This window comes from Phytophthora parasitica (genome assembly GCF_000247585.1).
Source record: "Phytophthora parasitica INRA-310 unplaced genomic scaffold supercont2.4, whole genome shotgun sequence".
In the NCBI taxonomy this organism is placed as follows: domain Eukaryota; phylum Oomycota; class Peronosporomycetes; order Peronosporales; family Peronosporaceae; genus Phytophthora; species Phytophthora nicotianae.
Genome location: NW_008648990.1, coordinates 2,572,854 through 2,599,752, shown reverse-complemented (window position 1 = coordinate 2,599,752; position 26,899 = coordinate 2,572,854). Strand labels below are relative to the sequence as shown.

Sequence of the window (26,899 nt, the reverse complement as noted above, 5' to 3'; positions counted from 1 at the left end):
TAACAGTGCTTTTATTTGCGGTGCTAGGCTCCTTGTTGAGTCGATGCACATTTCCATTCATGGGAAATCGAGCGCTTTTAAATGCAACGGCTTCGCAATACCGTTGGCATTTAGAACGAAATCGTTATCGTGCACAGGCTTGCCAACAGCTAATGCAAACCAGCACAAGATTCTTAGTGCTTTTATGATACCTACTGACTGGCACATTAAAACCAAATAGAAGGCCAATTTATCATCATCACTAACTGGCCGAACACTTCGTCGTATCAAAAGAAACAGCATTTGTATTTGACAAGGACAGTTAAACTACACCGTACAGCCTAAACCTTAGTGTACGCCCAATGTCGAGCTTGTACTTTACTCGCGGGGATGGAAGTTCTCAATGAGACCGACGTACAGACCAGCGCCGAGCAAACCGCCAACGAAAGGACCGACGATCGGGATCCAGAAGTAGAAACTGCGGCCAGTGAACACTTTCCAGCCCCAGCCAGCGAAGAAGGTAAAGAGACGAGGGCCAAAGTCACGAGCGGGGTTGAGAGCGTAGCCAGTGTCAAGGCCGAACGCCATGCCGACACAGGTCAGCATCAACGCTACAGCAGCCGGGAACGTGTAGGGGCTAGCGGGCTTGTTGAGCTGGTCACCAACGGCGAAGATACCGCTGACAAGCAGAGCCGTGCCGACGATCTCGTTAGCAAGGCCGCACCAGTTGGGGATCTGCTCGTTCGGGTACGTAGCGAAGATGCCCTGGGTAGTTGCACGCTCGGGATCGTGGAGGTCGAACCACGGGTAGTATACCACGAACACGACCCAAGCAGCAGCGAAGGCACCCAACGTCTGGGCGATAAAGTAACCGGGGAGCTTGTACCATTCGAAGCGGCCGAAGGCTGCCAAGGTTAACGAAACCGCAGGATTGAGGTGCCCACCGCTGACGCCGCCGGAGAAGTGAATGCCGAATAGTAGTGCAATACCCCACGCCAGATTCACGGACAAGTAGTGGCCAGCGTCACCACCTCCGAGCACGTATTGCGCTACGGAGCCGTCACCGATGAGCACCAAGATGAAGGTGCCGACGAATTCTGCTAGGTAGGCGCGGACATCAGGGTTGGCAATGTGGTAGAATGGCAAACGCGGGTTGCCCTGGAGATCAGCGTATCCCGCTTTGAGTGATCCGTACTCGGACATGTTGAAGTGGTTTGGTGGAGATGTGTTTGGAAGGAGGAGAATTGGAGAATGAGTAGCTTGATCGATTGCTCGTTCTTGACATTTGTGAGAGAGACATCAGAGTCAGGTTGAAGGCGGAACAGTGCGGATAAGGACCATCCACAACAGAGACACATTTGGTTGCTCCGGCCCGAGGCGAGATGCGTCCACATGTTGACCCTATTGAAAAAAATGCCAGGCGGTCTCAGCTGCTGGAGGAACAGCTTGCCGCTGTCCTGTGGATCCCGAGGTGATTCACTGCGTCCAAGCCACAAAAAGATACGAACAAAGACGCAAGACATGAAGTTGCGGAGACAGCAATCTGTATTACATGTATACTGGCATACATATATTGTCGAGACAGGATCAAAGGTTTACATTGTCAATCTTGACGAGCCGCCACCCCTCGAATACGATGGTAACTGTAAGGCGATTGCATCCTGGTACAAGTTTACGAGCTCTATAGCGCTTAACCCTTTAGTTGCAATGTATGATAGCCGTACAAGAAAACTGTTGGGGGCATGACAGGGTACATGTATTAGTTGCAGTCTCTTCCGACCATGACATCCATCAGCCGACCATTGCAATAGTCTTTCTCAGCCAGCTGGCGATGGCTGTCCACGAATGTCAAGCAGTGCTTTGCTCTGCACTTCCACTTGAGCCTATCCTTGAGTGACCGCCTAAGATCGGTCATTTAATAGCGAAGATGGACCCCCTTTTCGCGTCGATCCAAAATTCATCGTACTTGTCGCGGCACCGGATTTACCCGGACCGTGCTGCATGCCGCATCCCGACGCAGTTGATGCGGGCGAAGCGGAGAACAGATTTGAAGTAAGGTGCAGTCACCCGAGGCATACTGAGACTAACACTCTAACGTCCTAAGCTATGCCGTCTCCTGACTACTACAGACTTCAACCGAGTTGGCCATAACAGCACGGTCATCGAGAACCATAGTGGCAAGCCGGATAGTGATGGCTTTGAGCAAGCAGGGCTTTCGCCAAGATGCTTCGTGTGCCAGTCCAATTTCCATGTCCCAATTGCGTCTGGCCATGTTGAAGCCAAGCCCCCCCCCCTGTGCATATTATATCATGGCTGCCAGTCCTGCTCCGCGCACACCACATGGCATCACCGTCGCAAATGCAGTGGTGAGCGATACATGTACTGGAGGAAGATCGCTGTCTGCAGAGTGAGTTTAGGAATTCTCGATACAAAAAATGATGATCAAAACTCGAACTTCAAAAAGCTCTAATGATTCTACTTCGGTGGTCGTATACCTTAAAAGAAAAGCAACTACTTTGAAATACTGCTGGAAGTACTGCTAGAGTAGATAAGTTAAGGCGCCGCAACCTGCGGCTCCGGCTTTTATACATGTCTTTCGTGGCTCCTGTGGAAGCGAACTGTCGCGAGCAGCTGTTTGTGCCATGAGATTCTCATTGAGAACATAATATTTAACTTCGCTTGTCCTCTGACGCCTCTATGCCCTTCCTTCTGGACACGAACACCAAACAGCTTCAAGGCGATCCGGTCAGAACAATGCCATTAGCTCAACTCATTCTTTCATTTTCCCTCTTCCGAGCAAGTCTCCACATTCTCCACCACTGCACCAAGTATGACAGAGTACGGCACCAGCAAGCAGGGCTACGACGACTTGGAGAGCAACTCCCGCCTGCCGTTCTACCACGTTCACAACCCCAACTTCCGCGCCTACCTTGCGGAATTCGTTGGTACCTTCATCCTCGTACTCATCGGTGACGGCTCCGTCGCGCAGTACGTGCTTGGCGGCGGCGGTGCCGGTCACTACCTGTCCGTGAACTTGTGCTGGGGTATCGCGCTCTTGTTCGGCATCCACTTCGCCGGAGGCGTAAGTGGTGGTCACCTGAACCCCGCCGTCACTCTCACGTTGGCCGTGTTTAAGCGTTTCGAATGGCACAAGGTGCCCGGTTACTTTGTCGCTCAGACTGCCGGTGCGTTCGCAGCCGCCATCATCGTCTTCATCGTGTACTACCCGTGGTTCGACATCCACGATCCTGAACGTGAAACCACGCAAGGTATCTTCGCCACCTACCCGAATGCTCAGATCCCCAACTGGTCGGCTCTCGCGAACGAGATCATCGGTACCGCTTTGCTTGTTAGCGGTATTTTCGCTGTCGGTGATCAGCTCAACAAGCCCGCTAGCCCCTACAGCTTCCCCGGTGCCGTTGCTCTGATGCTTACGTGCATCGGCATGGCGTTCGGCCTTGACACTGGTTACGCTCTCAACCCCGCTCGTGATTTTGGCCCTCGTCTCTTTACGTTCTTCGCTGGATGGGGCTGGAAGGTGTGGACTCTGCGTGACGGCTACTTCTGGATTCCCATCGTTGGTCCATTTATCGGGGGTATTGTTGGAGCTGCCACTTACGTGGGTCTCATCGAGGCCCACCACCCGCCTCAGTAAATGTAAGCAAAGGGTAGTGTGAGGGCGAAACTGGTAAACTAGTATCCTAACTTCGTTCACCTCGAAATTCATTCGCATAAACATGAACTGCCATTACACGTTGTATTCTTGAATAAAACTGACACCTTCGTCTCCTACATGAGTAGCACGCTATTCCTGGGCTGCCTTGCATGTGCCAATTTAGACGCTTGCAGAATAGTGGTCGTGCTGAACGATAAGACACGAGGATTGCAGAGCTATCTAAGTTTGTGAATGGCGAGTTTCTTCTCAACTTTCAGTCGTCAATTTGTCTTCCACCGACTTGATCAAGCCAAGCCAGGAGCTCAAGACTCACATCAAAAATGGCAGAGTACAAACCTGGTTACGGTGGCTATGCTGACCTCGAAGGCAATGGTCGATTGGCTCCCTTCGCCATTCGGAACCCGGATGTGCGCGCTTACATGGCCGAATTCGTCGGTACATTCATTCTCGTGCTGATCGGCGACGGCTCCGTGGCTCAGTTCGTGCTCAGCAAGAGGGCTGCTGGTGACTATCTATCGGTGAATCTCTGCTGGGGTATCGCACTGCTATTTGGCGTTCACTTCTCGGGTGGTGTTAGCGGTGGACACCTCAATCCAGCGGTCAGTGTCACGATGGCGCTGTTCAAACGCTTCGAATGGCGTAAAGTGCCGGGTTACATCATCGCACAAACGTTGGGCGCTTTCGTCGCTGCTCTGGTGCTCTTCATCGTCTACTACCCATGGCTCGACATCGTAGACCCGGAGCGTGAGTTCACTCAAGGAATCTTTGCTACATACCCGAATCCACAGATCCCCAACTGGGCTGCATTCGCCAACGAAGTCATCGGCACCGCTCTGTTAGTCGGTGGCATCTTCGCGTTGTGCGACCAGATCAACAAGCCCGCCAGCCCCTACAGCTTCCCCGGTGCGGTGGGTCTTCTGCTGACGGGTATCGGTATGTCGTTCGGACTCAACACTGGCTACGCTCTCAACCCCGCTCGCGACTTCGGCCCGCGCCTTCTAACGCTTCTTGGTGGCTGGGGCTGGAAGGTATTCTCCTCACACGGCGGGTACTTTTGGATCCCCATTCTGGGCCCGTTCATTGGCGCAGTGCTGGGTGCTACCATGTACGTGGGCCTCGTTGAACTCCACCACCCGCCCCAGTAAGGTCTGCTATAGAAGTACGAAACCGAATGAGCTTAGTAATCCCAATTTATTCAGAGCATTAGCCAAATATACCACATTGATAGCAGGTTCTGCTGGTAGACTCTCATTCGCCATCCAATGAGTTTTAAGGAGCCTTCATCGCCCACTCTCGAAGGGATCTCGTTTGTGGAGCGATCGTTCTCATCGTCGTCTCTGCTAACGTCTCCGATGAAGCAGAGTAGCGCTGGTCGAATCCCACAAAAGAGCTTTGGTCGACAACCTGTCCGCGTAGCCGCGGTACCGGCCTCACCCGTTGCTGCCCCCGTTCCAGCACCAGTGGTTGCTCGGACATACACCTCGTCGAGCATAACGCTTAGCCTCGACGACACCGAGCTTGTACGCGAATTCCAACAAGAGGTTTCGCGAGACCTGCCTATGATAGAAGACAAAACAGACCTCAAGAATGAGAACACCGAGCTGCGTGCTAAACTAGAGGTATTGCAGCATGAATTGCAAGATCTTCTGGAGGCAAGCTCAAAGGTAGGGGGCTTAACACTTTGGCATCATGCTTTGCCACAACCGATGTAACTATTCGACTCGATGCGCTGCCTAAACAGAATGATGAGGTCTGGCAGCGTGATAATGCTCGTCTAAAAGAACAGCTCAGCGCTGCAAACGCACGCGAGGCAACGCAGCAAGAACAGCTCCGTATCCGTGACGACCAACTCGCGTTATGCCGTGAAGAACTGCGTGAACTCCAAGAATATCAACTCAGCGTCGAAGAGGAACGAACTGCTGCCGGTCACACTCCTGTCGAAGACGCCGGTAGTTCAGGACTCGGACGCGAGCGCGACTTACTAAAGCTCATCGTTCAGCTCGTAGGTGCCGCAAACGTTCGCGCTGTTCTTCGTGAGGACCCAAATGCCAGCCCCGGTCAGCTGCGTGAAGCTCTCGTTCGTCTCCGCTGCTCTCATTGTTCGTCATCGCGTACCAAGTCACCACCCAAGTCAACGGGAGGCAACCACACCGACAGTCTCCATAAAATGCTGTTCGGGACATCAGCGCGGCCTCCATCTCCCACAGCGATCCGCTTTAACTCCATGGGGCCCGGATCTCCACACCAGTAGAAATATAGCAACATGAACAGCAAACTTCATCAGTACTTCGAAGATACCTTGAAATGTCTCTGATACTTGAAAACTTGCAATTGGAAAAGTTTTATCCGACTTTTTCGAACGTGAAAACGATAAAGATAGCGCTCTTGGTCCGCTAATTGTGGCCGATATTTCACCGAAACCCCGCGGGGAATCGAAGATCGAGGTACTTTGGGTATCGGTGAATAGAACCTTTGAGATTGTCGATCGAGAGACATCGATGGGTAAGAAGCAAATTATTGCGATCGATGTATGGAATCTACCATCATCCGAAATAACGATGAGCAATGTGGCATCGTGGGCTATTGACAAATACGTAGGTCAAGAGCAGCATAGTGACCTCAACTTAGATTGAGATTTCTGTAAAACAGGTGTTTTGTTATTAATGACAGACATGCTCATGCATTTTCGTCCTGTTGGACATTGATCTCACGTTAGCAGTCATCATCATCATCATCATCATCATCGTCGTCGTCGTTGTCGTTGTCGTCGTCGCCGCCTCCAAGGAATCGTAGCGAAGGAATAGCGAGCTGTTTCAAAGTAACTCCGCCACTTTCACTGCGATCTGCCGTTCGAACTGCACGGAACCGCTCTCCACGGGCTTTAGCTGCTTGCAGCACTATGACAGCAGCTAAGATCCACATAATTTGCATCCGGAAGGGGTGAGGTGCCGAAAGTATTGAAAATTAGGAATGGCTGTAGCGAAGGCATGGCTGCATTACAACCATTTCCTCGAGCTAGACCGGAAACATAATCTTCTCTTTCTTTGATTTTTTTCAGCTTAAACATTCTACACAGCAGTATTAAATTTTTCGCAGTGATTGAAGTAGGCAGAACGCTAGACATGTGTAGGGATAAAGGCAACTTGAAGTTGTTAAGTTGCAAATGGAAGTTTACGTTGCACCGATTGTGAAGTTGAAGAAGTTGCGTTGCACCAATAGGCTAAGTTGCTTAAAACAGCTAGTGCCGTTAGTACACCACCATCTGTACAACCTCCACCACAGACCTATTGGGTCGTCACTCCGTCAGTACCAATGAGCACCAGCGAGGCAGAGGCGGCCGTGGCCTCCAAGGGCATCACCGTCGGTAACTAAGTGCTCTATCGACTAGTAATATCCCTCACCTTCTCTTCACTCACTCATTATCATTTTCTACGCAGTGGAAGACGCAGCCAAGCGCCATGCGGAGCTATTCGCCGAGTTCCCAGAGTTCGAGGTCAAGAAAGTGTCAAGTCAGGAGCGCGAGAAGAAGGAACTGGCCAACCGCTCGCTGGTCTACGGGGAGATCCCGTTCGAGACGGTGGACGCCATTTTTCAACTGGTAAAGAGACGCAGAAGACAGGAATTTAGAGGGACAATGGCTGACTGACTGGGTATAAATGCTACTGGTAGATGAGGATGCAGTTCGGCGTGCTGCTGGATAAAGGAGGAAACTTCTACGACATCGGCTCGGGCTGTGGTAAAGTGGTGCGTGGTGTGGATTTATTGGTGACGAGATATGGATCCTTTGCTAATGGAATAATGATGAGCAGGTGATGGCAGCGGCGTTGCTGCACGACTTTTCCAAGTGCTGCGGCATTGAGGTGAGAAACGCGGAGTAAGGTGCTTGACTGGTGACGTGTGGCTGAGTGTGGGAATTGCAGGTGCTGGATGGACTGCACGCAGTGGCGCTGAAGGTTTTGGATCGGTGGCGGTTTGAGATTCTGGACTCCCTACCAGCGACCAAGGCTGACGTAGATGTGGGCTTTGTCAAGGGCGACGCTGTCAAGCGGCCCGATATCTGGCGAGATGCCACTCTGGTGTTTTGTAACTCGACATGCTTCAGCGACAGCGTACGTTCAGTTCGGTCAGTTGATTTGCGTTTCGTGGTGGATTGCTCATTGTTTGCGTTGATCTGTGTGGTGTGTTGCAGCTCATTCAAGCAATCTCAACGGAAGCAGGTAAGAGGTGGATATACATTGTGATTGAGAGTGTCTGCTAACCGTATTTGTTACTTCCCTTGGCGCAGATCAATTAGCTGTGGGCAGCTATTTCGTGACCGTGACCAAGCCCTTGCCGTCGACGCGGTGGCAAGCGATGCATGAAGAGAAATTCCACATGAGCTGGGGGCGCGCTACTGTTATTGTCCAGAAGAAAATGTTCTAGGTCTAAAATGGTGTTGAACGTGTCCTGAGTTTTGGACAAAATATTCAGCAAATTCAAAGGAAATGCTTCTGCCCATAGCGGCCATGCTGATATTTGTGCTGTGCCAATTCTAGCGCCCCCAGAAAAGGTCAACTAAGTCGAAGTGAAGCAATGGAATAATAGCAATGGGCTTTTGTTTGAAAACTCAAAACGAGCGGAAAGGTCGAGCCACCAGGAAACCCAAGCCTCTCATTTATCAACTCGACGAGAACTACAAACGTCTCGCATAGCTGAGCTTGCAAGGCGTTCTAATTAAGCCCCACGGAAAGGCCCAAGCCGATCGCCGATTGCACGCTACGACTGCATTGCGCGTCACAATTTTGCTAGCCATTGACGATGACCAAGTCGCTGCTCACCCCGTCTTTCTGGTCTCCTGTGGCGAGAACATCAACGGAAGCAGTAAACCGACCACACGACTGGAATGTCTTGTCGCGTCCTCACGCTTCATCCACGATTACCAGCGAGCCAATGTCCAAGATACTGGTCACTCCGATATTCTATTCTTCTGTGACTGCAACGAAACCGGCCGTAGAGAATGAGTTGGATAACTTTACAGAGACAACAACGTCAAGCTCCAGCGCAGCTCCTTCGTCGCCGACGCTGTTGACCCTGTCTTCCGCTACTGAATCAACACCTGGATACAATTCTCCGACTGTCACTACCCCCGTTCGCTCAAACTCAACCTCTCCAACCACGAGATGCCGGTCGCGAAGAGCTAAACTGCTACTGATCCCAGCGTTGCCAGCCCGCATGAGTGCACCATCTCAACTCCTTCAAACATCGTCACCTCATCTTCCACAGATTGCCAGACACCAAAGCTCCTCACCCCAGCCTTCGTGTCTTCACAAGAAGCAATTGCCGCCCCAACTCACCGTCGTCGCCGTCTTCCAGTCTTCTGTAGGATTACATCTCGCTTCGAATAGGCAATAGGCATAATGATACCTTCAGTAAAGAGCCAGCACTTCTCTGCTATACCTTCTCATTGTATGGTCTTCTTTAATTCCGATTATACGTTATTCAGTCATCTGGCCGCTTTGACGAAGCGGGAGAGCTGCATCCTCCTCCGACGCGTGCATTCTCTGATCGCTTTCTCCGTCCACAGAGGTGATCATGACTCCCCGCCAAGTGTACCCGATGTGTCTGCGTCTTGCTTTTTTGCTTGTGTCGGTTGCACTCGTTGGGACGCTCTGTTCAGCTCATATGCACGTGTCGGAGCGACGCCATCTCCAGCAGCAAGCGCGTGACATGTTCTATCACGGCTACCGCAATTATATGAAGCACGCGTACCCATGGGATGAACTTAAGCCCCTAAGCTGCTCTGGACGCCGCTGGGATCGTCGTGAACGTGGTGACCTGGACGACGTACTGGGAGGCTTCTCATTGACACTTGTTGACTCACTGGATATGTTAGCCGTATTAGGGGACTGCGACGAGTTTGCACGTGCTGTTAAGCTCATATCCAGTAGTGTATCATTCGATCGAGACGTGACAGTGTCAGTATTCGAGTCTACTATTCGAGTTATCGGTGGACTAGTGTCAGCGCACATGTTGGCTTCTCCAGAATATTTCGGATTAATGGACGAGCACGAGTACAATGGAGAACTACTGGAGCTCGCAGAGGATCTAGGACGGAGAATACTACCAGCTTTTGAGACCCCCACGGGGATTCCTGTACATAGAATAAATCTACAACGTGGGGTACTACCGAAAGACCGAGCAGCCAACTTGACGTGTCCAGCTGCTGCTGGGTCGTTGCTGGTGGAGATGGCCTATTTATCGAGGTTAACAGGGGACGAGAGCTTTGAGGAGAGAGCGAAGCAAGCGGTTGTGGCAATCTGGGATCGACGATCAGATCTGGATCTACTGGGGAGCTCTATAGATGTCGGGTCGGGTCAGTGGATCTACTCACACGGAGGTATCGGAGCTGGCCTGGACTCGTTTTTTGAATATTTGTTGAAATATCATCTTATCAGTGGAGATTCCGGGTGGCTGGAGATGTTTAACGCCAGCTACCACGCGGTGGAGACCCACGTGAACCATAACGACGTGTACATTGAAGTTGATATGAACGGAGGCAGGAACCAAGTACGCGCTCGTCGCGTCTCAGCACTGCAAGCTTTTTGGCCGGGACTTCAGGTACTTGCAGGCGATGTATCGGGCGCTATTCGTACACATGAGCACATGTTTCCACTCTGGGACGAATACGGTGCCATGCCGGAGTTGCTAGACTTGGCTCCGCATGGCAAATCGAAGCCTGGGAACCGTGGCACTGTGATTAGCTGGGCGCGTACGTCTCCGCTTCGTCCTGAGTTGATTGAGAGCACTTACCATTTGTACCAGGCCACAAAAGACCATAAGTATCTCAAGATGGGGCGACAAATGCTGCAGGATATTCGTCGCGTGTCAGAAGTACCCTGTGGTTACGCTGCAGTGGGGGATATCCATACACTAGACGTTGAAGACCGCATGGACAGTTACTTCCTGTCAGAGACTGCCAAGTACTTGTTCTTACTCTTCAGTGATGACAATGTGATCGTCCCAGCCCCAATACGACAGCGCAACGCTACAGCAACGAATCGTACCTGCTCGGCAACGGTATCAGACGACAAAATTACGCTTGGATCATCACTATCTTGCAACAATCGGACCATCAATGGAAACTCTACTTTGGAGCACTCTTCCTACGTTAGAAGGAACAGGAAGCCTCTAAAGGCATCGGACGTTGTCTTCAGCACTGAAGGCCACATTTTAATGCTTGACTCGCATCTGTTCCGACACACAACGAAGCAGAAGGCGTCGTCTGCGTCTCCAAAGTGCGAAAATGGGAAGCTGCAAGTCCACAGACGTAACGTGGAGTTAGAAGTGGCAAGACGAGGTCAACTAACGCCTCCTGTTATCCCTGTCGGAGTGGCTGTACGCATCGGTGGCGTTCACGTGACGACACTTGTGGCTTCTCCTGCCAAGTTTGGGTTACAGGTCACCACTCCATCAGCAGTAGAAGCTCCGTTGCTGCTCTTTACTCCGGATATTGGCGAGGCTTGTGGGTCTATAGACTCCGATCGTGTGCATGGCAAGATCGTGATGGTAGCCCGCGGTAAATGTACGTTTGCAGAGAAGGCGTTGAGACTGCAAAGCGCTGGTGCAGTGGGTATCGTGGTTATCAACTCAAAGGCATCTTCCAGCAGATATCCCAACCGCAAATACTCACTGGCCGACGACGCACGTGGCCTCGGGCAATACGTGACGATCCCTGTTGTTCTTGTGGCTCGAGAGGATGCCACTCAACTGCACAGACATGCAAGTCTCAACAATGTCCAAAGCGATAGTGGTGCTGTACTTATTGGGTCGCTGTCACCGTGGCTCTACTGATCCAGATCGGTGCGTTAGAAAGTAAAATGCAAATATGTATATACTCAGGACTAGATGTCTTCGTCGAACACGGTGAGATCCACGCGCACTTGGTTGCCCTTGGCCATCTCTTCGTCATCATCGTCTGCGATGAGGTTGACGATCTTGTTGACGATGAAGCTGGAGCGCTGTTTCTGCAGAGTTACGTCGTGTGGTTCGTCGTCCACTACGAGCATCAGGACGTATTTCAGCAAGATGAGGCCGTGCTCAACGCACACAAACAGCCACAGTCGCTCGTGGTCCGTCAGGTTTACAGTCGTACGTCGAGAAGTAAAGCATACAAGAGCCACATTGGTCACCATGGCGATCGAGCCCATGAGATCGATGATAGTCCCCCACGTCCCGATATCCTGCGCGCCGCGAGGATCTGGACGTCGAGTAGCGTTCACCAGCTTGTGGGCGTCAATGCGGATCTCGATGAAATTGTTGAACAGAGCGAACGCTGGAGCCAGCGGGAAGGACACGACGAACAGCGTCACGTAGCCGAACTGGATGATCATCTCGTTGTAGTCATCGAACGTTCCTTTCTGGTCGTACACGTCCAGCTCCAATTGCTTCTCGATGGCTGAAGGTTCACGGTACAAAGTGCTCTCCTTCTTGTTCCTCTTGAGCTTCTTCATGATCCAAGGCAGACCGGCTTCGAAGAAATTACCGGATGTGAGTCGCAAGATGAAGATGATGCCCAGACTCATCATCAGTTCGTCCATGCAGCCGTGACCCTCTGGTTTGCAGGATTCGTGGCCTTCCACTGAAGTTTTGATGAACGCCACGTAGAATAGACTCGCGTACGAGTTGACGAACTGGAAGAGGAACGTCTTGCCGATCAAGTGGTCTTCGTACTCAGTGTCGGTGCGGTGGTTCTCGAACTCGTTGAGCTTCGCGGCCACGGTACTGTATACGTTGTTCATTATCATGATCTGAATGGCGTTCACGGTGGACGCCGCTGCGCCGCCCAGTTGAGTGCCGTTCACTGTGAACATGTCTTTCCACTTGCCCGATGTAGCAGCGTACCGGAACACGAAGATGCCAGCCACGACGCCGACAACGAGCAGGATAAGCATACTGATGAAGAACTATTCGAGCTCAAGAAGAGAAGAATTAGTGCAATGATTCGGACAATTATCACTCCATTAGGACGTACCAGTGAACCCATAACGCGACGGAATCGCGTCTGTGGACTGAAGTAGCGGATCTCAGACCCGTCGATTGGAGAAACTGTAGGTTGGCCATCGAACTCTGGGCGCTCCACTTCTTCTTCTTCAAAGGTGGACATACCCCACTCAAGTGCTAAAGTAGAGTTGTTGCGCTTCCAGTACTCGTAGTAGAAGCTGTAGTGTCACACACAGGTAAGAGCCTTCAACGTAAGTATCCAATCGCAAACCCAACTTACATTGACCAGAGAGCCATGAAGAGACCAAAGTATGGCACCAGCACGGAGTCGGCGGTATCTTCGACCAAAACACCGGCAAACAAGAGGCACCCGACGATCGCTGGTGCGATCAACCACGTCGTGTAGTGACCTACAAAACAAAATGGTAAGGATTTGCATAAATACCAGAAAAGTAGAGCAAACTACCCACCAAGCCACGCAAAGTAGAGACCCACTTTCTCTCCGAAGTAGTCTTTAATCTCCCACAATGGCTGTTGCCACGGTGCGAACTTCCAGCTGAACCACTTGTCTCGAAGCTTGTTGAGCTCCTCCGGTTCGTGTAGTGGGAAGGCTGCAACAAGGCACTTGTCGCGCAGTAGTTCACTCAAATTCAAGCCGCAGCCTCCTTCTCCTCGAGTTTTGATGATGTTGAGCAGTAGTTTAATACTAAAAAAAAGCAATAGATTAGCCCAGATCTTTACTTATTACAGCAGTAACCGTACCGATCGACACCACGGAATGGAATCTGCTTGTGTCCGTATTTACGGTATGCTGGATACAGCCGCGGCTCGACGTCGAACTTGGCAAAGATGTTCACGAACGGGTCTCGATGGGAGATCTTGTGCTCGTCCTTGATGATAATCTTTTTGATGTTCTGCTCTTCATAGCCCGTCTCAGCGATCCTACGCAGCTCTGAGGGGTCGAATTCGACTTTGTAGTCGATACGATCGGCCTCCTTGGCCAGTCTCTCCAGTGTTGCGCGTAATTTACAGAATACATGACCTCGGTCGGTCGAGTAGAACATTTTGGTCTCGATGCCACCACGAGCTATGTGCTGTAGGATGGTGCGCATACTGAATTTCTTTTGCTGCTCCGAGAGCTCGGCAGCCTCGTCGTGCACCTGGAAGACCAGCACATAGTCGAACGAGTATCCGTTCTCCTTTTCGAACTCCTCGTCCAATTGGATGCGAACGTCCTTGGCTTTGAGTGTGGCGTTGAGTGAAGACCCACGACGCGAGACGCCCATCTTGAGCACCTGCAGCTTGCCCGCTGCCGACATGACAGTCGCTTTACTGCTGTGGTGAAGACAGCAATGGGTTAAAAATGTCAAAGTTGGTTGGAAGTGCCTTTTGAGTCGGGCAGTTACCAAAAAGTGTACCCACTTGACGGACACTTGTGATTGGATGAGACGGTAGTAGGGGCTTAATTTTGTGTCGTAAAGCAAAAAGAGGCGCCTTTTTTTGTCGTGATATAGCAAAAGTATCCAAGTTAGGATAAAAGTGGTCGTCGTAGCGGCAATTGTTTTAAGCGCTGCGTGCTGTCTCGAGTCCCATGTCACGGCAGAATTCGCTCTCCATTTGCTTGAAAATGTCGTCATCTGCTCCAGTGTGTGCAGGACGCGTCGAATCAGCCTCTTTGCCTGGCATCGAGGACATATTGTTCGCAGCTGCTATTCCGGGTGGAACTCCGTCTTCTCCACGATTCTGCCGTAAGCTTGGAGCGCCACCCTCCGAGAGTCCCGTTTTCGAGGCGCGAGCAGCTTTCATCCGTTCGCTCTCACGTTTAAAGTAGGCCTCCATAGCTGCTCGTTCGCCACTAGTCGGTCGTGACAGCGTTCGAGGCACCTCTAAAATGTGCAAATTACCGATCTGATCCCCGACTGCAACAAGTTGTTGCTTAATGTTCGTTGAGGTATTGTTTGGTGCGTTTTGACCTGGATTATTACGCCCTCGTGCTCCAGTACCGTCCGTTGGCTTGACTCGACCAGCTCCAGCTCCTGCACCGCTAGAATTGGTGGCATTTGCTGAAGTTCCACTTGGATTGGTCACAAGTTGCGGTCGGAACTCAATCGACGTCAGTGCACACGCCGTGACGCCGATAGACAAACTGGATCGGTGCGATTGATCCAAGAAGTCCCAAACTTCCAGCATTCCATCGGCTTTCCCTAAGAAAATGACTCCTGGTCGTGACGGAGAGAACGCTACGCACGTAATAACCGATGGTGTGAGTGGCGACACAAAGATAGGCCCATTGGACGTGTTATCTCCAGCACCTTCATGCTGCTGTGAAACATTCCAGAGGTGGAAATGTGACTCGCTTGCCGTCAAAAAGATATTGGGGAAGAATGGAGACGCACAAAGACCCAAAATTGGTCGAGAATGGTCTCGACACAACCACTGCACGTACTCGACACCTTCATCTCCTCTGCCTCCATCGTCCGCCTTGTTACCGCCTTTCACTGGTGCGTGAGGACGCCAATCCGCATAGACGAACTCTCCTTCCTCTGTGCCACAGTAGAATTTACTAGTGAGTGGCAACACGCCTCCCTCGCCACTTCCAACACCGGTTTCCTCGCGTGTCTTCTCTAGCCAAAGCGTCTGCAATGTTAACTCTCCCGGACTGTCGAGTTTGGCCAACGAAATGGAGTAAATCGGCACAAAATGCACATCCGGCGTTGTGCCGTCCTTAGCGCCAGCGGTGCCAGCTTTATCGACTTTAGCGCGGGTCATTCCGCGGTATTTGGGGTCTTTAAATCGTAGATCCCAGAAGGAAACTTGACCATCCGCTGCTATCGTCACGAACTGGTTGACAGCGCCTGCGTCAGCTCCAGTAGATGCCACAACGTGACCTCGACTATTGACTTCAACGCCTGCAGGCAGCCACTGCAGATCTGCTACGGGTCTGCGGTGACTCACATCAATGTACGACACGTACAAAGGCTTCACAGGAGGTACTTGTTTGTGCGTGTCGTCACCTTTTGAAGCATTTGGTCCAGCGGGACCAGAAGCGTTTTTGGTCGTTTTCATCTTGGAGAGCAAATGTTCCGCCTTGGAGAAGTCCCACACGAGCACTTGGCCGTTGTAAAGACCTGCAGCTACGAGATGTGGAGCTGCAGGGTTGAAACGCATGGTCAGAACGTCTTGAGGTGATTCCAGCATGATCTGAGGATGGATGAGGTCCACGAAGTTCCAGATGAGGATAAACGAGCTGTCGACGGTGTCCAGTAGGTCGAGACGCCGTGCAAACGAAGCGTTAGCCACCGCTGCCACTGCAATGACGCCGTGTCGTCTCGGGTGCCAGTCAATCGCTGGTAGAGTCTTGTTCTTACTGTACACGAGATCCGTGAAGCTTTTGAGTTCCCGCATGGCGTTCTCGTTGTTCTTGTTGCCCAGTGAAGCGTCCTCTTCCTCTAACAAGTGGGCAAACGGGTCTAGAAACACATCCAGCGTCTCGTTTTGCTGTAAAGCCCGCTCTACTCGAGGCAGTATACGCGCTAAGAAGGCTTGGATCTTGTCGCTGTCCATCTCGGCTCGACGTCGCGTTGGTTCCATGACAATCGGCTCGTATTGAAGCGCGCTGTTGACGGAGCGGAACCAACTCGTCTGCGTCGTGCTGTCCACTAATGGAGGTGTTCCTTGAAGACCTACATCTTGCTCTAAACGTGTGAGTTCGTAGTTAGGATCCTTATGCTGTCTCCACTCCACAAAACCTGCAACAGATACAGCATAAACATTAAACGGTGATCAAGTGAACACGCTTAACCTGAGTAAATCGTACATTGATCCGCGTCTCGATCGCTAAACTTGTAGTCTGCATTGAGTTCGTCGGACATTTTCGTGACTGACATCGTTATCTGGAATTACACAGGTTAACAACCGAGAAAAAAAAATGAAATGCAGTATATCATACCAAAGGACGAGAGGGCACAACACTAAGAGCTTCAACGTCTTCATGGCTCTCACGTGCCGTGACCGACGTCCACGGACGTGAGAGCATTGGCTTGTCCTCATACACGATCTTGGATACATCGTTCGCATCTGCAGTATTCTCTTTCTCCTGAGCTGCAAGAGCATCGAGTCGATCCTGTTCTCGACGCTTGATCAGCTCCATCTGCGAGTCGAACGCGCGACGGGTAAGACAAAGCAGCCAGTTCTCGCCGTACGTCTCGTTCGGGTCGGCCACAATGAGAATGTCGTCCCCCGCCGGCATCTTGGCGATCTCGGCTCGGAATTCGTGGAACGGACACATGAAGCCCACCTGGGCGATCTGGTCGAGCACTTCTTGTCGCGTGAACACCTTAAACTCGACGGTCTCGCGTAACCCGCTGCCGGTTTTGAGGCCTAACGTCTCCATTTCTCGCATCGAAATCATCATGGGGCGTGTGCCCTCCGGCGCCGGCTCTGCTTCCTTCGCCCCCATCTATCTAACTTCGCTTACAATAAATGGAAAGTGCCAAGAGACTTAGTGCATTTTGGATACGTTACCGACCCTTCATCTATCTGTTAGAAGTTCTCGAGCCAGTCGAGGTCTCCGCTGTGTGGTGACACGGGTTCTAGCATGGGCATCTCGGGACTCGTGGCGGATGAGAGCTGTTCGTCCATGAGCTTCGTCAAGGCCTCGGCATGCTCTCGATCCGCAGTCTTGGACGCCAACACGACCCAGTCGATCTCTTGGAACCACGGATGTGCACGGATAACGGAGCCTCCTTTGACAATATCGACCAGCCCTTGACCGCCTAGACGGTCATCCGGAAACGGGTCGAGAAGCTGCTGTACAAGATCACAGGCTTCTGCTGACAAGTCGTCACGTGTGAACTTGAGCGCTCCCTTGTTGTGGCGCGAGATCTTCGAGTACACAGCCATCGTCACGTCCTTCTCGTTGGTAAGACGTGAAGTCGGATTGGCTTCGGATCCGAAGCTTTTATCTGCTGTATTAGGGTCCTCTTCGTTCGTACGGATGGAAAACGGCGTACGACCGCACAGCATCTCGTAGATGAGGATTCCTAGCGACCAAATGTCCGCACTGGCCGTGTGACCACGCGCTGAGACCATCTCCGGTGCCATGTACTCAGGAGTGCCACAGATCGTGTACGTTCGGGTCTCATCGGGTAAGCGCTTCATGTGTCGGAAGTCGTGCAGTTGCAGGTATCCGTGCGTGTCCACCATGACGTTTTCACTGCTGAGGTTCCGGTACGCGTAGCCAGCTTGGTGGATGTATTCAAGCATCAGTAGAGCCTGTGCTGCGAAGCCGCGTACTGTCGATTCCTTCTCGAACCGGCCGCTGGGTTCGTCCGCCAGCATCGCCGCCAAGTCCGTGACCATAGCGGTGTCGAACGACAGATACAACGCACGGTCATCTCGCCAGAACGCCACCATCTCCGGTAGCATAGGAGTGTCCAGACGGATGGTCTTGTGCGTAGTCACGTAGCGCGCAGCTTCATCGCCACGGCGGTCGGCTGCTACCTGTTGAAAGGAGAAGACGTTGACAGTGAAGAACCGCTTCGTGTCACTCACTCCTTGGTACACAGCTAAGAACCCAAAGTCCGTCTGCTGCACCACGTAGCGGAAGCGCATGTCTTGCGGTCGCAACGGCCCCATGACCATCGAATTGCGTCGTGCTCCATGCGCGGCCGGGCTGTAGATTAAATTCTTCACCGCCGTCTCAAAGTTGTGCCGTGCCTCACGTTGTAGACGATCAGCTTCAATCATGTCTTGCAACGAGCCTAAGACTTCTTCAAACTCGCGTCTGCCGACTTGCAACAGCTTGGTACGCCCCACGGAGATAACGTTCGCAGCTCGCGGTGCATCATTCAGCAACGCACGTTCGCCAAAGTATTGATTCTTTTTGAGCCTCAACACTTCTCGTGAGGTCCTCTTCTTACCAGGACCCGCTGACGGATCATCCTCCCAGATCGTACAGATCACAGCTCCCTCCTGGATCACGTAGAATGTATCACCACCGTCTCCCTGGTTGATGATATAGTCGCCGTCGTGGTACACGACTTCAGTCAGGTTGTTGGCCAAGCGTTCTAGCTGAGCTTTGGTCAGTGTTTTAAGCACGTCCACCTTCTTCAGTGTTTGAACTAGCACCGACGTCGGTGCCTTAATAAATACTCGTCGGAATGCACGACAATCGATTGCCCAGAGCACGCCGGCCGACAACGCCTTGACCGAGGACGACCGTGGACTATTGTGCATCAATGCAAGCTCACCGAACGACGCCGGTTGCAGGTCTCCACAGTGATCCGGGTTCACGGGCGGCTGAGTGTACGTGTGCACAATACTCTCTGGTCCTCCGTCATCGCCACGCACACTAACCTGGTAGTCTCCACACTCTACGATGTAGAACTTGTCGCCTGGATCACCCTGGCGAATCACCATGTCCCCTTCACGGACGCTGATGCGCTCCATGACAGCGAAGATGTCGTCCTTCTGAGCCTGTGTAAGCTGTCGGAACAGCCAGTTGTTTTTCGTCAACTCCTCAAGCAAACGCAGCTCCGTGGACGACTTCGGGATAGCGTGGTCGCTCACTCGGTACGCCAGATCTTCTTCCTTGACGAGCTGTGCCATATCCTTGCGCATCTGCGCCCGACGCTTCTCCTTGGACATACCACGACGAACAGGACGAAGCTGCTGCGAGACAACCTTCTCGCTTGTCTGTCGCCCCAACCTCCTGGCCACCGAGTTGGTTCTCGGTGTTGTTCCAAGTGAAGCTCCACTGGCCGTAGCAACACCCTCGCTGAAGTGGAAGTACACGCAAATGATTGTAATGTCATCCGTGCGCAACTCGTACGTTAGCCAGAGACGATAAGACTCTGCGACCACCTTGTGGCAGGCCTCCAATGGGTCTTCATACTGCGCTACCATATCCACAACAGCTTGACTCGTGAGGAATTCGAACACGCCATCACTGGCAATGACAACGAAGCGGTCGTCTTCCGTCAGCTGCAGCGACGTAATCTCCGGGACTCCGATAACGCCCAGTGTTTCTGCGATTTCATCACCAAGACTTCGGGTGAACGCTGTGCCGGGGAAAGCACCATACGGCGACCAGATACGCGGCGGGTCGCCATCCTCATCCACTTGGTCGTTCAAGTTCGCTGCCCAGTTCTGCAAGTCAAAAAGGATATGAGTATCATTTTGACTCTAACACGAGTACTACGACGTACATCATGCACAGGAGCGATCCCCTCCAACTGATCCATAGTGAGGACGCGTGCTCCAGATCTCTTTACGCGTTCTCGTTCGTCCTGTGTAGAATATCATAAAAAAAATTTAACAAATATTCCGTCACCAATAGGTCTAAACGTTCGTACCGATCGGTAGGGTGTTTGGTCGACGGAAAGTGGCTGCGCGACTAGTTTTCCTTCGCTCATAGTGGCAATAACAGCTCGCGAGTCGCCGACATTGGCAACGTGGATCATTTCACCGTCTAGAAACATGCAGATCGCTGTAGTTCCGCTCAAACTGTCGTCGATACGTGACGCATGCAGTCGCGCGTTCGTCTCCTCGAAAGACTTGGAATAGGCCTCCAAGAAGGAACAGTTCTTACGATCCAGAATGCGAACAAGACGTTCGGGACACTCCTTGCGAACGAACGAGGCACACAAGTCTCCAGTCGTGCCGTGGCCATCGAACACGCCAAAGTACATTTTCGCAGCGTCTCCCATGAAGGCTGGGAGGATTGTGCAGCTGTCTTGGTTGGGCTTATCGAGAGCTGCAGTTCACACTGTCAGTAAGAGCACATACGAGAACATAGGTTAACAATTGATCTTACCATCAGGATAGTACCCGCGTTGCGAGACGAAGGCGTACTGCGCACTCAGTTTGGCCGTCACCTTGGACTTCATTGTTTTCGGCGAGCAAACGATACGGGAGTTGATCTGCTCCTTCGTAAGTGGCGAGCGCACAGGCTTGTTGGGACCAGCTCCATTGCTGTTGCCTAGTTGAGCCAGGATCTTGGATTCCCCATCGGGTCGCTGCATGATAGAGGCGCCGCAGCCCATGATCGCCCAGCTTATAAATTCACACCAAGAGAGACAAACTGCCCCGTTATGCAGGTTCCCAAAGAAGCTGTTCCCTATCAAAATAGCTCCACAGCACATTAGCGACTGCAAGGTGCCACCCCAATTTTAGCCGCTCTAACCGTGTACATCCCATGCTCATGATGAACTATACTCACTGCCGTGCTAGATTCATGACACTGCGATGGATCTTGAAAGCCTCCTCACTGCGAGATGTGCGTCTAAAATGCTATATTTCCAGCCTGTGAAGTCATCTAACTCGATTGTATCTGTCATCATACACCGTCCTGTTTTGCCCGTTCTTGGTCCGACTGGAGACGACGCACCATGTCGGCGCGTTCCCTGTGCGGAGGTTGTTCGTCCCTGCCTAATAAGACGGTGCCTTCTCGTATCTCGGCCGACGCTCCTTTCCTCATCTTGATATGTGCGTTGGGCGAGTAAACTTCCTCGTTGTTGAACCACTTGCAGCTCACGTACTGCACCTTGCAGCGGTTGTAGTGGATCATCTTGCCCACTGTCTTGTCCTCGCCGTAGTCGAGTCCGTCTAACTCGACGAAAATGGGCTTTTCTAGCATACACTTCAATAGAGCGCTACCTACAAAGTACGAGCCGCCCGTGGCGAACACGTACGAGTTGGTGTTGGACACGTCGCCGAGATTCACGTGCATGTCGCCGGCGTAACACGAGTCCAGGTCTGTACATTTCTTGAGACACTGGTAGTAGTGTGGCCAGTAGATGACTGCTTCGTCGTCCTGTTTAAGTAGATGATTGCGCGGGTCCGCGGCGTGTACGTGGCTCATGATGGTCACTGTCTTGTTGTGTAGGTTCATGTAGCTGTCCACGCCCGCGTGACGCACCACGCGCAGACTCTCCTCGAGTGCGGAGGGCACAACTACGTCGTCGTGTGCGAACAGGATCGTGTGTGGGCTAGCGATGAAGCCTATGAAGTCCCAGTTGGTCTTCTTACATACGAACACGACGCGTTGTGTGTGCTCGATGAGGGAGGCCGTGAGCTTTTCTACGAGCGTCACCTCCATTGTGGGCAGTACTTCGGCAGTATAGCCCAGTCGCACGTGGCAGAAGAACAGCAGAAGCTGCGCGTAGTAGCCCAACACGAAGCCTGCAGCCAGCAATCCCAGCAGCGCCGGGACGCGGCGCAGTGCCCGTTGACGTGGTCGCAGTGCGCGAGCGGCCGCCGCCTTCTCCCGCTCCTTGAAACGCGTGCGCGGCGAGTCTGGGGCCTCTGCGTGTGTCTCCGGGAAGCTACCGGTGCTGGCGTTCCGCGTACGGCGGTGCGCCGTCGGCAGCAGTGGCGACGTGCCCTCCCACACCATGGCGATTCACGATTCGCGAAGATGGCTCCAAGAGTGAGTAACGCACTCCCTGTATTTGGGCCAATGGGAATTCAGATGTGGCGCGATTAGTGCATTCGGTGGCACGAAGCGTTTGCAATTTTTGGTACCGTGCGAAAGAATAGTCCTCCCAAATTTTCGTGGGTACTAGTGAATCCTAGTGAATCCTGCACTTATTATGATAAATAGTCCATTGTGTGTCGTACTTTCTATTGTCACCGGACTGGAACTGAATCGTACTTAGTCGAGAATGGAGAATATTATGACATACCATTGCTTACGTTATCCTTCATGTTAGTCAGGCAATGTCTGTCTCCTGTTTAGTTTCAGGATCTGTATGTTAATAAGCTTACGGCAACGATTTCGAAATAATAGAGTCCCGGACATCCGTCAGCAGTTCCTCCGAGAGAGAAATTTAACTGGGAGAAACAATTGGAAGTCGGTTGGCCACAGGATAGCGGGGATGGATCGGGCTGCGTGTATCTTCACGCTCCAGCACGCATATACCGCGACGCAGACTCCTCTACAGTCTTAACCTGAACGTCTCATTTAGCGTCTTCATGTCGGCCTCGTTGTGGGAACACTTCCACGCGTTCTTCATGTCGGCCTCGTTGTGGCAACACTTCCACGCGTTCTTCATGTAGACGGCATCAAAGTTGCAATCCGATGCGACTTGTTTCGCGGCTATCGAGGCGCTCGCTCCGCCGGTAATAGAGGACTAGCCATAGTCCTGCAGGTAGTTCTCATACTCAACTGCCACGTCCTCGCTGCCTCAAAGTATTACACTGAAGCGACACAATTCCTGGATACTACTACAGGTAGTAACTTCAACTTGGAGCATACAAAACTTAAGTTAACGTCCTCCTCAAGATACTTTACATGCTAGTACGAGTAGAACGAAAGTCGCTCAGAATTGCGTATGATATACACGTGCATTCGTCTATTGCTCGACTCACTCGCTACAATTCGAGTTGAATCGTGTTTTAACTTTCCTACGATCTGTCAACGTTACGCTTCGACCTTGCGCTTCTTCTTGTTGCGGCCGGCACCGTTCGCCGGCGCGGCTGCGATCTCCTGCACGAATCCGGTCCGCTCCTCGTCGATCGTCCGTTTTAAATACTTGAGGCCGGCCAAGTTGAAGCCGATGCGGCTCTTGCTCTCCACGAGCTGCGAGCGCAGTCGCTGCCACAGCAGCTCAAGCTCGTTAAACAGACCCACGCGCGCGCAGATGGCCGAGTTGTGCAGCTTGAGCAAGAAGAGCAGCACGCGACAACAGAACTCCACCTCCAAGTGGCTCGAGATCAACTGCAGCAGCAGTCGGATCAGCCGCTCCACGTAGTCGAACGGCAGCACGATCAGCGCCTCCTCCATGTCGTGCGGCCGAATGCGTCGCAGCGTGTGGAGCACGTACTTAAGCGGCGAGTAGCCCAGCAGCAACATGTTCGGTGGGCGCGTCGCCTTCTCCGGCTTGCTGGAAGGCTCGTCAGTCTCCTCCTGCTCAGTACCAGGCAAGGCGTTCGCTCTCGCCTCCTCGGTAGCTTTCTTCTTCTCCTGCTTACGTTTCTTCGTGGCCGCTGCAGCCTCCTTCGCTTTCTTCTTCTGCACACGTTCGAAGTCTGCAATGGCCTGTAGTTCGGTCTCGGCAAGGTCGATAGCCTCCATCAAACTCTCACCGGCACGAACGGACTCGATAGTACGCTTAGCAGCCGACGCCGAGTTGTCGTTATCACCGTCGTCTTCTTCCCCCTTCTCCTTGCCCATGGCAGGCGCCTTCTTGTTGCTGTTGTTGACCAGTTCGTCCTCGAAGAGCTGCTCCATTTCTTTCTCCTTCTCTTCCTCGATGAACACCTGGTCCTCTGTGCGAACGTACTTGCACAGCGAACGATCCTGCGAGCAACTCACAACAAAACTACCGTCACCGCTGACTGCGAGGCCCCACACTTCGCCGAAATGCTGGCGGTCGATTTTGAGAATACGCTCGAAGTGGTCGCCGTCCCAGTAGCAGATCGACTTGTCCTTAGAGGCAGTGAAGAAGTAGTGGGTCTTGCGTACGAAGCGAACGCACATGATGCTGTCCTGGTGCGCGAAGATCGACTTGTGGCAGTCACCGAAGTCCAGACCCCACAGCTTGACGTTCTTGTCGGCAGATGCTGTCACCAGCATGGCGTCGTCCGACGAAATGTCCATCGACATCACGGGCAGCTTGTGGCCATACAGACTCACGAAGAACTTGAGGGAGTCGTCGTGGAAAACCTTGACCGTGCAGTCCAGCAGAGCCACCGCCACGACCAGTTTCTTGGCGTCTTTCGTGTTGCTGAAGCGGACACACAGCACGTCGTCCGACATCTTAAGCATACGCGCGTGTGACAGACCGAGGCGCAGCGCGCTGTTGGGCTCCGCGTCGTCCGGGCGGAACATCTCGAAGTCCCAGAAGTTGACGTGCTGGTCAGCGCCACCAGTAACGATGCCACGGCCATCAGGACGCACGTCGATAGACCATACGGCGCTGCCGTTGTGCGCCTCCTCGTCCTTCCAGATGCACTCGCCCGAGTTCAGGTCGAACAGCAGTAGTTGGCCCAGCTTTGTGCCCACCACAACATGCATGTTACCCGGCGCGAACACGGCCGACAATGCCAGCGACAGACCATCGCTTAGCGTGCGAATACACTGCAATGAGCGAGCGTTCCAGACCTTCACGGACGCACCCGACAGCGACAGGATCAGCTGGTCGTCCGAGCTGATAGCAACTTGACGCACATCCGATCTGTGGCCACTCAACGTAAGTGCGTGCGATTTGCCGTATCTGTCCTCAAGCGCCGCCGCACTGGGCGACAGCGTGTACGTCTCGATGCTGTTATTCTGTAGTCCAAGCATCAGTGACGTGGTGCCGTCCTTCGCGACGTCAGGAGAGAAGGCGAACGACTTCACGCGGTGCGACGACCGCACCACACAGAGCAGTTCCAGCTCGTCGGTAGCCGAGTTGTCGGCCGCGTCTTCTTCATCCGCTTCCTGTACCTTCGGGATGACGATCTTCTTGTTCTTTCCTGCCTCTTCAATCTGTTGCTGCTTCTTCTTGGCCTTCTCGCGCTGACGCTTCTCACGACGTTGGCGTTTCTTCTTGATCTCGTCGGTCGACCGCACGCGGTAGATCTCCACCGTCTTCCCTACACTCTGTAGGCCGACTAAATCTCCCTTAGGGTTATAGGCCACTCTTGCAGCACGGTCGTTGCTCTGTCTGTAGATGGAGCCCATGAGCTTGACTGTCTCACCTTCCTCGCCATCCTGGTGCTGCACACTCCACACGCGGAGCTGGTTATCGGACGCACCGGTCAGCAGACGGTCTCCCTTAGGGTTTACAGCTAGTGACCACACTTCGTTGCGGTGACCCACACACGTCTGTACACAGTGCTGCGTCTCGAGATCCCAGACCTTGACGAGCGTGTCCTTGGAGCTGGACGCCAGCGTCGTGGGCGTCAGGAAGGCCAGTGCTGTGACGGCGTCCTTGTGGCCCTTAAGGCGGAAGAGACCTGTCTGGCTCACCAGGTCCCAGACGATCACATCCGTGTCACGCGAGCCCGATGCCAGCTCGGCGCCGTCCGCGCGGTATGCGAGAGCCTCCACAGCGCCCTTGTGACCGTCCAGCGTCACCACCAGCGCACCCGTTGCCAGCTTGAAAATACGCACGGCTCCAGTCGAATAGCCGCAGGCCACATCATTGCCGTCGGGGCTCAATGCCAGTGCAGTGACTTGACCACCGCCACTCTCTGGAGCCAGCAGGTCGCGCACCTTGTTGCCCTGGCGCACGTTCCACACGGCCACGTCCTGCAAAGCTGGTGCAATGGCAAAGCGACCGCTGGCATCGTAGATGACGTTGCCCTCTACGGAAGCAATAACGCCGAAGGAGCACGCGCGCTCGTAGCGCAGGTACGACTTCACCATGCTGCCTGAATTGTCAAAATGAATGGTGCAGCCAATGGAATCCCTAGGTATTATTATCCTGGTATTAGAAATACGTAGTAGTCCTTGTATTATCTTTCTAATATAGGGTTGCCGAATCAGATCCCTGACAAGTATCAGATTTATTGTCTGAGAACTCCTCACTATTATCAGACCCAGACAGGATCTGATTCAGCAACACAACGAAACAGAAAACCAGGTCTGCCTTATTGCATAAGTACCTCGAACATAATATTTTCGCAATTAGAAAGGGTTGTGCAAAAAGTTGCCCAGTGAGGTGCTATCCGATTTGAAGGGGATTATTCGTTACAAAAACTTTGTGCTGCTGTCATCTTAAAAAAAATAGGAAAGATGGACAGTTAGAGCAGCAGCAACTCTGAAGATGAAGATGTTGTGGTTGCTGTGCTCCTCATGCGCGAATCCAATCGGCCATCGCGTTCTCCGTCCAATTTTGAACGATTTCAGACTGATTCAGTCTGGCGCAAGAAGTTCCGCTTTGGCAAGGGCGAGATTTTGCGGCTTGTGCAGCTCTTTTGTTTGCCTGAACCATTCCCTACTACACAGCGATATAATGTTTCAGCGCTCGAAGGGTTATGTATCTTCCTACGGCGAATGGCTTACCCTGTACGGCTCGACGACTTAGAAGACTTTTTCGGACGTGATACAACTGCGATTTCGTCCATTTCTAGCGCTGTTCTTGACTTTATTTATGACAAATTCAACCATCTCTTAGAATTTGACCGCTCCCGGCTTAATGCTGATACACTTTCGGCGTACGCTGAAGCAATTCATGCTAAAGGAGCCCCTCTGCAAACCTGCGTCGGGTTTATAGATGGCACAGTACGAGGCACCTGTCGTCCGACACGAAATCTGCGCTACATGTACAAGTTGTA

The 26,899-nt window shown here is 52.5% G+C and overlaps 16 protein-coding genes across 16 annotated transcripts; 8 read left to right on the top strand and 8 right to left on the bottom strand.

Annotated features, from left to right (window-relative positions):
* Positions 1-357: 357 nt before the first annotated feature.
* PPTG_03702 (hypothetical protein) lies at positions 358-1,182 on the bottom strand (the record flags this gene model as incomplete). Its single annotated transcript, XM_008896385.1, has 1 exon — positions 358-1,182. One exon carries the CDS (start codon positions 1,180-1,182, stop codon positions 358-360), a length of 825 nt encoding a protein of 274 aa, XP_008894633.1.
* A 1,106-nt stretch (positions 1,183-2,288) lies between these two features.
* On the top strand, positions 2,289-2,390 carry PPTG_21372 (hypothetical protein; the record flags this gene model as incomplete). Its single annotated transcript, XM_008896626.1, has 1 exon — positions 2,289-2,390. The coding sequence occupies one exon, from the start codon at positions 2,289-2,291 to the stop codon at positions 2,388-2,390; it is 102 nt and encodes a 33-aa protein (XP_008894874.1).
* Positions 2,391-2,768: 378 nt separating this feature from the next.
* PPTG_03701 (hypothetical protein) lies at positions 2,769-3,770 on the top strand. Its single transcript, XM_008896384.1, has one exon. It carries the CDS (start codon positions 2,810-2,812, stop codon positions 3,632-3,634), a length of 825 nt encoding a protein of 274 aa, XP_008894632.1. The 5' UTR covers positions 2,769-2,809; the 3' UTR covers positions 3,635-3,770.
* A 148-nt stretch (positions 3,771-3,918) lies between these two features.
* PPTG_03700 (hypothetical protein) lies at positions 3,919-4,887 on the top strand. The gene has a single exon (XM_008896383.1). It carries the CDS (start codon positions 3,976-3,978, stop codon positions 4,798-4,800), a length of 825 nt encoding a protein of 274 aa, XP_008894631.1. The 5' UTR covers positions 3,919-3,975; the 3' UTR covers positions 4,801-4,887.
* A 30-nt stretch (positions 4,888-4,917) lies between these two features.
* On the top strand, positions 4,918-5,906 carry PPTG_03699 (hypothetical protein; the record flags this gene model as incomplete). Its single annotated transcript, XM_008896382.1, has 2 exons — positions 4,918-5,319; positions 5,397-5,906. The coding sequence occupies 2 exons, from the start codon at positions 4,918-4,920 to the stop codon at positions 5,904-5,906; spliced, it is 912 nt and encodes a 303-aa protein (XP_008894630.1).
* Positions 5,907-6,367: 461 nt separating this feature from the next.
* On the bottom strand, positions 6,368-6,577 carry PPTG_21371 (hypothetical protein; the record flags this gene model as incomplete). Its single annotated transcript, XM_008896625.1, has 1 exon — positions 6,368-6,577. The coding sequence occupies one exon, from the start codon at positions 6,575-6,577 to the stop codon at positions 6,368-6,370; it is 210 nt and encodes a 69-aa protein (XP_008894873.1).
* A 390-nt stretch (positions 6,578-6,967) lies between these two features.
* On the top strand, positions 6,968-8,077 carry PPTG_03698 (hypothetical protein; the record flags this gene model as incomplete). Its single annotated transcript, XM_008896381.1, has 7 exons — positions 6,968-7,019; positions 7,093-7,253; positions 7,325-7,399; positions 7,465-7,515; positions 7,576-7,764; positions 7,845-7,872; positions 7,941-8,077. The coding sequence occupies 7 exons, from the start codon at positions 6,968-6,970 to the stop codon at positions 8,075-8,077; spliced, it is 693 nt and encodes a 230-aa protein (XP_008894629.1).
* A 375-nt stretch (positions 8,078-8,452) lies between these two features.
* PPTG_03697 (hypothetical protein) lies at positions 8,453-9,046 on the top strand (the record flags this gene model as incomplete). The annotated part of the gene is made up of 1 exon (XM_008896380.1): positions 8,453-9,046. One exon carries the CDS (start codon positions 8,453-8,455, stop codon positions 9,044-9,046), a length of 594 nt encoding a protein of 197 aa, XP_008894628.1.
* Positions 9,047-9,126: 80 nt separating this feature from the next.
* Positions 9,127-13,393, top strand: PPTG_03696 (hypothetical protein). The gene has a single exon (XM_008896379.1). The coding sequence runs from the start codon at positions 9,227-9,229 to the stop codon at positions 11,483-11,485; it is 2,259 nt and encodes a 752-aa protein (XP_008894627.1). The 5' UTR covers positions 9,127-9,226; the 3' UTR covers positions 11,486-13,393.
* PPTG_03695 (hypothetical protein) lies at positions 11,337-14,007 on the bottom strand. The gene is made up of 5 exons (XM_008896378.1): positions 13,397-14,007; positions 13,105-13,340; positions 12,915-13,044; positions 12,666-12,852; positions 11,337-12,597 (listed from the first exon to the last, which is right to left on the bottom strand). The coding sequence occupies exons 1-5, from the start codon at positions 13,951-13,953 to the stop codon at positions 11,536-11,538; spliced, it is 2,172 nt and encodes a 723-aa protein (XP_008894626.1). The 5' UTR covers positions 13,954-14,007; the 3' UTR covers positions 11,337-11,535.
* PPTG_03694 (hypothetical protein) lies at positions 13,972-17,141 on the bottom strand. The gene is made up of 3 exons (XM_008896377.1): positions 16,584-17,141; positions 16,452-16,527; positions 13,972-16,383 (listed from the first exon to the last, which is right to left on the bottom strand). The coding sequence occupies exons 1-3, from the start codon at positions 17,091-17,093 to the stop codon at positions 14,198-14,200; spliced, it is 2,772 nt and encodes a 923-aa protein (XP_008894625.1). The 5' UTR covers positions 17,094-17,141; the 3' UTR covers positions 13,972-14,197.
* Positions 17,142-17,176: 35 nt separating this feature from the next.
* Positions 17,177-20,778, bottom strand: PPTG_03693 (AGC protein kinase; the record flags this gene model as incomplete). Its single annotated transcript, XM_008896376.1, has 4 exons — positions 17,177-19,783; positions 19,843-19,923; positions 19,990-20,390; positions 20,451-20,778. The coding sequence occupies 4 exons, from the start codon at positions 20,776-20,778 to the stop codon at positions 17,177-17,179; spliced, it is 3,417 nt and encodes a 1,138-aa protein (XP_008894624.1).
* Positions 20,779-20,972: 194 nt separating this feature from the next.
* On the bottom strand, positions 20,973-22,031 carry PPTG_03692 (hypothetical protein; the record flags this gene model as incomplete). The annotated part of the gene is made up of 1 exon (XM_008896375.1): positions 20,973-22,031. One exon carries the CDS (start codon positions 22,029-22,031, stop codon positions 20,973-20,975), a length of 1,059 nt encoding a protein of 352 aa, XP_008894623.1.
* A 541-nt stretch (positions 22,032-22,572) lies between these two features.
* PPTG_21370 (hypothetical protein) lies at positions 22,573-22,689 on the bottom strand (the record flags this gene model as incomplete). The annotated part of the gene is made up of 1 exon (XM_008896624.1): positions 22,573-22,689. The coding sequence occupies one exon, from the start codon at positions 22,687-22,689 to the stop codon at positions 22,573-22,575; it is 117 nt and encodes a 38-aa protein (XP_008894872.1).
* Positions 22,690-22,889: 200 nt separating this feature from the next.
* PPTG_03691 (hypothetical protein) lies at positions 22,890-26,001 on the bottom strand. The gene has a single exon (XM_008896374.1). The coding sequence runs from the start codon at positions 25,986-25,988 to the stop codon at positions 23,058-23,060; it is 2,931 nt and encodes a 976-aa protein (XP_008894622.1). The 5' UTR covers positions 25,989-26,001; the 3' UTR covers positions 22,890-23,057.
* Positions 26,002-26,349: 348 nt separating this feature from the next.
* On the top strand, positions 26,350-26,812 carry PPTG_21369 (hypothetical protein). Its single transcript, XM_008896623.1, has one exon. It carries the CDS (start codon positions 26,389-26,391, stop codon positions 26,647-26,649), a length of 261 nt encoding a protein of 86 aa, XP_008894871.1. The 5' UTR covers positions 26,350-26,388; the 3' UTR covers positions 26,650-26,812.
* Positions 26,813-26,899: the final 87 nt, after the last annotated feature.

Coding starts and splice junctions, on each gene's coding strand:
- PPTG_03691 (XM_008896374.1), bottom strand. CDS start 25,988: ATGGTGAAGTCGTACCTGCGCTACGAGCGCGCGTGCTCCTTCGGCGTT.
- PPTG_03694 (XM_008896377.1), bottom strand. CDS start 17,093: ATGGGGGCGAAGGAAGCAGAGCCGGCGCCGGAGGGCACACGCCCCATG. Junction 16,528..16,583: donor TTGTGCCCTCTCGTCCTTTG/GTATGATATACT, acceptor GTGTAATTCCAG/ATAACGATGTCAGTCACGAA. Junction 16,384..16,451: donor CGATCGAGACGCGGATCAAT/GTACGATTTACT, acceptor TATCTGTTGCAG/GTTTTGTGGAGTGGAGACAG.
- PPTG_03695 (XM_008896378.1), bottom strand. CDS start 13,953: ATGTCGGCAGCGGGCAAGCTGCAGGTGCTCAAGATGGGCGTCTCGCGT. Junction 13,045..13,104: donor TCTCTACTTTGCGTGGCTTG/GTGGGTAGTTTG, acceptor TTTGTTTTGTAG/GTCACTACACGACGTGGTTG. Junction 12,598..12,665: donor GTCGCGTTATGGGTTCACTG/GTACGTCCTAAT, acceptor GAGCTCGAATAG/TTCTTCATCAGTATGCTTAT.
- PPTG_03700 (XM_008896383.1), top strand. CDS start 3,976: ATGGCAGAGTACAAACCTGGTTACGGTGGCTATGCTGACCTCGAAGGC.
- PPTG_03701 (XM_008896384.1), top strand. CDS start 2,810: ATGACAGAGTACGGCACCAGCAAGCAGGGCTACGACGACTTGGAGAGC.
- PPTG_21369 (XM_008896623.1), top strand. CDS start 26,389: ATGAAGATGTTGTGGTTGCTGTGCTCCTCATGCGCGAATCCAATCGGC.
- PPTG_03696 (XM_008896379.1), top strand. CDS start 9,227: ATGACTCCCCGCCAAGTGTACCCGATGTGTCTGCGTCTTGCTTTTTTG.